The 7596-nt window shown below is 37.3% G+C and overlaps 1 protein-coding gene across 3 annotated transcripts; it reads left to right on the forward strand.

Annotated features, from left to right (window-relative positions):
* Positions 1-5507, forward strand: tia1l (cytotoxic granule-associated RNA binding protein 1, like). 3 transcript variants are annotated; one of them, XM_016558100.1, is made up of 11 exons: positions 1-266; positions 947-1043; positions 1418-1516; positions 2584-2638; positions 2796-2883; positions 2983-3058; positions 3191-3299; positions 3482-3580; positions 3765-3849; positions 3943-4078; positions 4170-5507. In XM_016558100.1, the coding sequence occupies exons 1-11, from the start codon at positions 235-237 to the stop codon at positions 4317-4319; spliced, it is 1026 nt and encodes a 341-aa protein (XP_016413586.1). In that variant the 5' UTR covers positions 1-234; the 3' UTR covers positions 4320-5507. The 3 variants fall into 3 exon arrangements, with proteins under 3 accessions (XP_016413586.1, XP_016413585.1, XP_016413584.1); XM_016558099.1 differs by having other exon boundaries at positions 3485-3580; positions 4167-5507; XM_016558098.1 differs by having other exon boundaries at positions 5-266; positions 4167-5507.
* Positions 5508-7596: the final 2089 nt, after the last annotated feature.

The raw sequence follows: 7596 nt of genomic DNA on the forward strand, positions 1-7596 counted from the left end.
GTCAGCGAATGAGCTGATAGGGGGCAGTAATCGTTCTCTTTCTCCAGGAACAGCAGCAGCTAAAGAAGAGCGCTCGCAACGTCGTTTGATGACGTTTCACGAGTAACGTCAGAGGAAGTTATTCCAGTAAATTCGCGTTAACTAACAAGTTAAAATCATAGAAGCTTTATCCACTCGACGTTAAAAACAGAGCAGTTTTTTTAATCAAAGCGTCAACCATTTCCCACCAGCACGATGATGATGGACGAGGACCAGCCCAGGACATTGTAAGTGCTGCTGTAGTTTAGTCGGCCACTTTACGAAGCCAAGCTCGTGTTTAAACACGTTTAGTAAAACGGCGCACAGGTCGCAAGCGCAGCACGCCGACCGAAGATAATCAACTCAAGGGTATAACTCCGTTAATTACTCTTTGTGTTATATATGAAGTGTGATATGGGCGTCCATGCTTTCAATCCCGACAGCACAAGCCGGCTAGACAAACAACAAACTGGGGCAGCGGAACCGAGCCTAGCAGAGGTAGCGGTGAAGAATCCACTGTTTCCCTTAACCTTATTTTAATTTATCCGGTTATGTCCAAATGGATGAACTAATATGTCCACATTACGGCGCAGAACAGGCTTTTGCCAGCACACGGGTTCCGTTTGTAGCGCTAGGTTTCCGTTACCGAATTAGCTAACTACCAAAAAGCGCTTAAATGTTATTATATCCCCCACGTGGCCCTTTTCACTCTTTCCTCTAGTGTAAAATCGTGAATCAGACGGACAGTCTGTTTACTATGCGTGGTTTCTCTTATAAATGGAGCTTTTGGATCATGTTAGTTGTTGGCTCTCGTGCGCTGAAAACGTGGCAGAAATGAAACCTCGCGGAATGTGCTGCTAGCGTGAGAGAAGGAAAAACGCGACGCATTGACCGTGTTTCTCATTTTGCTGTGCTCTTCTGTTTTTAGGTATGTCGGGAACCTCTCCAGGGACGTTACGGAGGCCCTCATCCTGCAAGTGTTCTCCCAGATCGGCCCCTGCAAGAGTTGTAAAATGATATTTGATGTGAGTTGAAAAACATCTGAAAACCGAGAAATAATTTTTTTTTCAGGCCTGGAAAAGTCATAGAAGTTGGTAGAACCTCAAACGTCATGGAAATTTCTGTAGTTAATACACATTTCTAGCTGTTATTGCTTTTGTGTAGAATACAATTTCCTTCTAAGTGGGAATGGGCAGTTTGAGCAAATTGTCATCGAGTTGATTCTTTTTGATCAGTTAACAAAATGGTCCAAAATGATTCTTTAAAAAAATTGTCTACTACTAACTGATGCCTTTTAAAAGATCATGGAAAAATTCATTGATCAAAAAAATCTGGGAACTCTGGACACCTGTAACTTACCAAGATCAGTGGTTGACCCAGATCGTTTTGTGTTTTTCAGACGGCTGGAAATGACCCATACTGCTTTGTGGAGTTCTTTGAGAACAGACATGCTGCTGCAGCTTTGGCTGCCATGAACGGCAGGAAGATCTTAGGAAAGGTAAAATATTGCAAACACACCCTCAAAAGTAGATTGGATATGGTTTGAAATGAAGTTACACCCCTTAAATGTCTTGTCAGAGGTATAATCTAAGATGACACACTGAATATCTTTAGTTAGCAGTCATTTCTAGTGTGTTTACAGGTAAGTTGCTTTTAACCTGTGCATCGAATCTTTCAAGTCCCTTCATCTCATCAACTATTTACAACATACAAGTCAAAATAGATTGCCCAAGGATTTACTTAATTTATGGTGTTTAAGCCTTTTTTTTTGTTTTATCTTTGTGGCATATTGCCACTTTTACAAATGGAAAAAAATGTACAAAGCCACAATATGACAATGCACAGTAAACAAGTCAAAAATAGACGTGTTTATTGCACATTTTCATACCGTTAGCTTATGGCTTTAACATGGTAATATTTAAATATAGCTGAGAATACTACAGTTGTTTGAATCGTAATCAAATAAGCAAAATATTTATCCAGAAAGTCCTTTCAACACACCAGAATCCTTTACTGGTCCATTGGAGTGCCTAATTACTTTGTTATATTTCAAACTCCACAAAGCATATGAACATTTTCATTAGGGCTGCACGATAAATATCGCACGATATTTATCGTGCAGCCCTAATTTTTATTTAAGTCATCTTTTGGGTACAGGCTGACCATTTTTATTTTTGACCCCCCCTCCATTTACGTCAACATCTAGCCTTGCTTTATCATCGTCTACACCTGTACCAGGCCTTCAAATTTAGCAAAGCCTTGGAAAAATATATTCAGTGCAAATATTTTATCCTCAACAGGTATTGAAGGACCATTTGAGGAGTAATACAAGTTGATAATGTCACTTCTTTGTAAGTCTGCTATTTAGACTCTTTTCCTATGTAGAAAATAATTCCAGGTTTTTTTTTTTTAAATGTTCCCTTTTTCTTTTAACCTGAATGATCACCAGGGTTTTTTTGTTGTCAGCTTATTTCTTCTGCGTTTGGAGGCTCGCCATATTATGCGGCTAAGTAAGATGAAGATGATTTATGCTGCTGCTTGTCTCTGCTCTGCTTTCTCTCTTAGGATATGAAGGTTAACTGGGCCTCAATGCCAGGCAGTCAAAAGAAAGACACAAGCAGTAAGTGTCCTCTTCAGTGTTGCTAGTGGATGCACGTGGTGTTATATTGGCGTATATAAGAGCCTGTGTGGTCAAACTGTAAAGCATGAATAGTTTTTCTCTTTTGCTTCATAGTTTATGAAATATCTAACTGTTTCCCCTCAAACCATTATTGTAGATCATTTCCACGTCTTTGTTGGTGACCTGAGCCCAGAAATCTCAACTGATGATGTCAGAGCAGCCTTTGCTCCGTTTGGAAAGATATCGTAAGTGGAATATTGTGTAATTCAAGTGCTATTTAAACCTCATCTGAGCTGGATTGTCCAAACATTCGGATTCTTACTGATTTCATGTGTTCGGTGCAGTGACGCCCGTGTGGTGAAGGATCTGGCCACAGGCAAATCTAAAGGATACGGTTTCATCTCCTTTATTAATAAATGGGTAAGATTTTGCATGTTATTTGTTGTTAAGTAATAGTTATACTCTGCAGCAGGATAACATGAATGTAACTTTTTGTGTCTTTATGGCTTTTTTGTTATTGATCAGTTTGATTGGTTTTGTTGCCACTGATAGGATGCAGAAAATGCCATTCAGCAAATGAATGGCCAGTGGCTGGGAGGCAGACAGATCAGAACAAACTGGGCCACAAGGAAGCCATCTGCTCCTAAACCAAACAATGAAGGTAAGTCCGTTTACACAATAGAATTTGACCGTTTCTTTGGTCTCTCATTTCTTGTCTTTTATGTAGCCATGTGTTTTATTATGTGAACCACCTACTATGGAACTGGGTATTTTTTCTTTTTATTCATGTGTCATTTGTTTGTGTTATACTACTCTAAAATGTTCTCTCTTTTTGATCTAAAGCAGCCAGCAGCAAACACTTGTCCTATGAGGAGGTCCTGAACCAGTCGAGTCAGAGTAACTGCACCGTGTATTGTGGCGGCATTGCTTCTGGCCTTTCAGGTTTGTCTAAATATTGTAATTGTACATATGTTGTGAGAAGAATGTCATCTTGTAAGACTTAAAATGTCAGGTTTGCACATCCTGTCAGTAAGCCAAGCAGAGCTAGATAAAAAAAAAAAAAGAGGGTTTTGAAATCTAAAATATGAATATTCTTTTTGAATGTGTTTTTCCTCATCCACTGTAGATCAGCTGATGAGACAGACTTTCTCTCCGTTCGGGCAGATAATGGAAATCAGGGTTTTCCCGGAGAAAGGCTACTCATTTGTGAGGTATGTCGTACTGCTTTTCTGTGACTTTAAATCATTCAGCTATGCATATACTTGAATTTAACGTGTGTGTGTGTGTGTTATTTTTTTTTTTAGGTTCGACTCTCATGAGGGTGCCGCCCATGCCATAGTGTCTGTAAATGGGACCTGCATCGAGGGCCACATTGTGAAGTGCTACTGGGGCAAAGAAACAACTGATATGAGATCCATGCAACAGATGCAAATGCCCCAGGTAACCCTTCACCTTGTTCTTGATCTCTTAGAAACATTTAATCTGCTCTGTTGCAAACTCAAGTCTTACTGTTTCTCCTTTTCCACAGCAGAATAAACCCACCTATGCGGCCCAGCCTTACGGACAGTGGGGTCAGTCATACGGCAACGGTCAGCAGATGGGTCAGTATGTGCCCAACGGCTGGCAGATGCCCACTTACGGCGTCTATGGGCAGGCCTGGAATCAGCAGGGATATAAATAAGTACAGATGTGGCTGACTAATCCCTCAGTCCAATCATTAAACCCCAGTCCAGTGTGGCATCTGCCCAATGGGACTCACCATTACACCAGTTCAGGGGTTGTTGAAAGGGCTGCATTCAGCCCACTGTACATTATACTCAGACCATTAACCTGGAAGGAATCCTGTCTTTTGTCTTTTTTTTGTTTTGTTTTTAGGCCCCAGGATTTTTTTTGTTGTTGTCAGATTTTCTTTTCAAATGTACTGCATTTCGGGGACTTTAATTGTCTAGTTTTGCAACAGATGGAATGTCTTTTCAATGTGTTGAATCTGCAGGCTCAATTTAGCTCACACCTCGAACGGTGTAGAAAGTTTGAGGTCTAATATACTGCACTCTTTGTATGGAGTTCTTGTCTCTAAAACTGATTTGTTCACAAATATCTTTCATCTTTGTTTTGTCAGTATGACTATGCTTTACATTTTATTTTGACGAGAAAGGTTTCAAAAATTGAGACGTGTGATCTAGTTAATCGAATATAAAATATTTTATCTCGTGACACCTAATGATAAGGGTATTTTGCATATATAGGGGAGATTATTCTGTGGCCTTGATCACTTGAGGTTTCAGGAACTTCATGACAAAGTTTTGGACAATTACTAAAGCTTTTAACAAGTTGTATTAACACAGAGGTGCAGAAAACATGCTTGCTTTTTTCTTCAATTTAAACGTTAGTCTATTCATTTTGTAACATGGAATTGTTGGCTCAATTTTTAAAACTTTTCTTTCCATGTTTTTACAAAATCATGTTCGCTCTGATCAGTTGAGGGTGTGACAGCTCAGCGGTAATGGCAGTGCTGTAGCATCTTTGTAAAGATTTTTGTAATTCTGTGTAAAATGAGGTTGTGAATTATTTCTTTGAATCTTGTAAATTCAGGGTTTGTTGAACATCTGTAATGTAACGTTGCATGGACATTCTGAGCTCTGTTCTTGTTACAATCTCTTGTAAAATCCATAAAGACATGTTCATTAGAGTTACTGAGATGCAATTTTTCTATGTTCCCCCCCATACTTCTTCCCCAAAAGTCACTGTTGAAATTACAAGCCAAAGACAATGACAAAAATGAAGTGAGATCATGCATGCTTCCACCTTGCTGTATTGAGATGGTGATTTGTAATGTCAGTGTTTGGTGTATTATGGAAAGGTGAAAAAATGCAAGATACTCCTGGGTTTCAGCCACACGTTCTTAAGTTGCTCACACGGCCAAATTCTTTACCGGACACCGGTGTTTTTTTCTCTTACCATCATTCTCTTTCTTTTTTCTTACTGGGCCCCAACACTGAGTCATGATTAAGTAGATCAAATTGAAAGTAATGAGCAACTGTCCTGTTTTTTCCCTCTTCTGTGTCATGTAAATTTATCGACATAGTTATTTAATGTATCTCTTTTTCTGTCTAACTGGGTTTTTTTTTTTTTTTGTAAAAAGCTAGAGAAGTTTCCTGTTCTTTTGAAACGCCCCGATTATATGCTTCCATCTAATGTTGTTCCATTTACTATATTCCATGTGTAAAAACACTTAATAATAACCATTCAGAACTACTTTGTTGTCTTGAGTGTTCAATGAAAGAATATTTTCTAGTATTTTACAATTGTGTGATAATTCATGATGCTTTGTGGTAAAAGATGACTGATATATCTTGGCTATGGAGGAGTGGGGTAAGATGTGCCGCTTTCTGCTATGGTCATTTAGGCAATATTCTAATAATTTCTATAATTATTAGATAATAATATTCTAATAATTCTATAATTTATTTTATTAAACAGAAAAATGAGATTCAACTTCATATTTAATATTTTTTTTAAACTTTCAATCCACTTTCCATTTGTTACATATGGCCATTTGGCACAAATTAATTCTTTCCAGTACAATGTGGAAAAAAACTATAACAGTCACATACAACAGTGTTAAAAACCAGACAGTAATGATGCTTCATTCTCTTTTATAAGATGCTAAATACACCCAGTTCAACCGATTCTGGTTGACTGTTTTTATTCTTAAATGGCATTCTAAATAAATTTGGAGTACTATACAGTTTGTTTATTAATAAGGTCCTATGGAACAGGTTTTAACACCTTGTTTAAAGCAAAATTTTATGTCTGAAGAATTCTGTCAGCCTGGAGTGCATTGGTTTTCAATTTGCTCTCAATAAAGACCACAAAATGGAAATTGTTTGTTTGTTGCAATAAACAAACTTACATTGTTTTCCTGTAAGGCTTAGGAAGGAGGAGGTTGCAGTAGGCCTCAGTTCCTCACTATGTGCTATGGACTTCAGTAGTGTTGCTGGGTCATTCCTGGGATTCCGTAAGATTTCAACTTGGAATATACATGTTTTTCAACTGCATGTGATTGAACTTCTAAAAACCCCACATCATAAATAGGCACATATCAAACCTCCAAAAAATCATATTTTCCCACCTCAGGCATTAAAGACCTTTTATTATTTCCAGTTTTTTTTTTTTTTTTCAGCTTTAGACACCTTTTTTTCTCAACCCTGTAACGGACAAAATGGGATTGGTTTAAAAAGTATTTTACACAGAAATTATGTCCCTGATAACAATTTAATGATAACAAATGTATTTATCATAATTGTCACATTTTTATAGGACTGAAGCTAAAAATACAAATTGTGTGTCTACGGTCTCATTATTTTTGTAAAAAATATTTTTAATTTAACATTTTAACTAAAACCACAATTTTATTGTTTTAGCCCTTAACATGTCAGATAGTAATCAGCAAGAAATACTTTTGTTCCTAATTGTCTTCCCTATATTTTTCTAAAAATATTAATGTGACATGGTGTGCGGGGTTGAAGACTGTAACACATTTGAAGGGATACATTGCCTTAAATTTAAATTTTTGGTTTTGTTTCTCTCTCATATTGTCCCCTTGTTTCTGCATGGCCAGCATTGTATTTCTGCTGCAAATGTGGGTGCAATTTCTGATGTATGATGCTTGTCAACGTTTAAGTGGACATATTACATCAAAAAATTATATTTATAAGAAAAATATGAGTTGTCATGGTTTTGGTAAGTATATATTTACTGAAACCATGACTATTATATATATTTTCATTAAAATTATTAATAAATTAAGCAAATAACTCAACCCTGTTACAAGTTTACAACCCCGTAACAATGAAAAATACATATATTTGTGACGGGGTTGTGGTTTTTCACTCAAAATGGCCACTGCTCCTCATGCAGTGTAGGAGAGTAGACCATATATGGCAGCAATAAAATAA

Source organism: Sinocyclocheilus rhinocerous, unplaced genomic scaffold, assembly GCF_001515625.1.
Source record: "Sinocyclocheilus rhinocerous isolate Xijiao unplaced genomic scaffold, SAMN03320098_v1.1 scaffold196, whole genome shotgun sequence".
In the NCBI taxonomy this organism is placed as follows: Eukaryota; Metazoa; Chordata; class Actinopteri; order Cypriniformes; family Cyprinidae; genus Sinocyclocheilus; species Sinocyclocheilus rhinocerous.

Excerpts from the sequence above, each read along its gene's own strand:
- tia1l (XM_016558098.1), top strand. The coding sequence starts at position 235 with ATGATGATGGACGAGGACCAGCCCAGGACATT. Across the intron at positions 2,884-2,982 it reads GCTCCGTTTGGAAAGATATC|TGACGCCCGTGTGGTGAAGG; the intron begins GTAAGTGGAATA and ends TGTTCGGTGCAG. Across the intron at positions 3,850-3,942 it reads AAAGGCTACTCATTTGTGAG|GTTCGACTCTCATGAGGGTG; the intron begins GTATGTCGTACT and ends TTTTTTTTTTAG.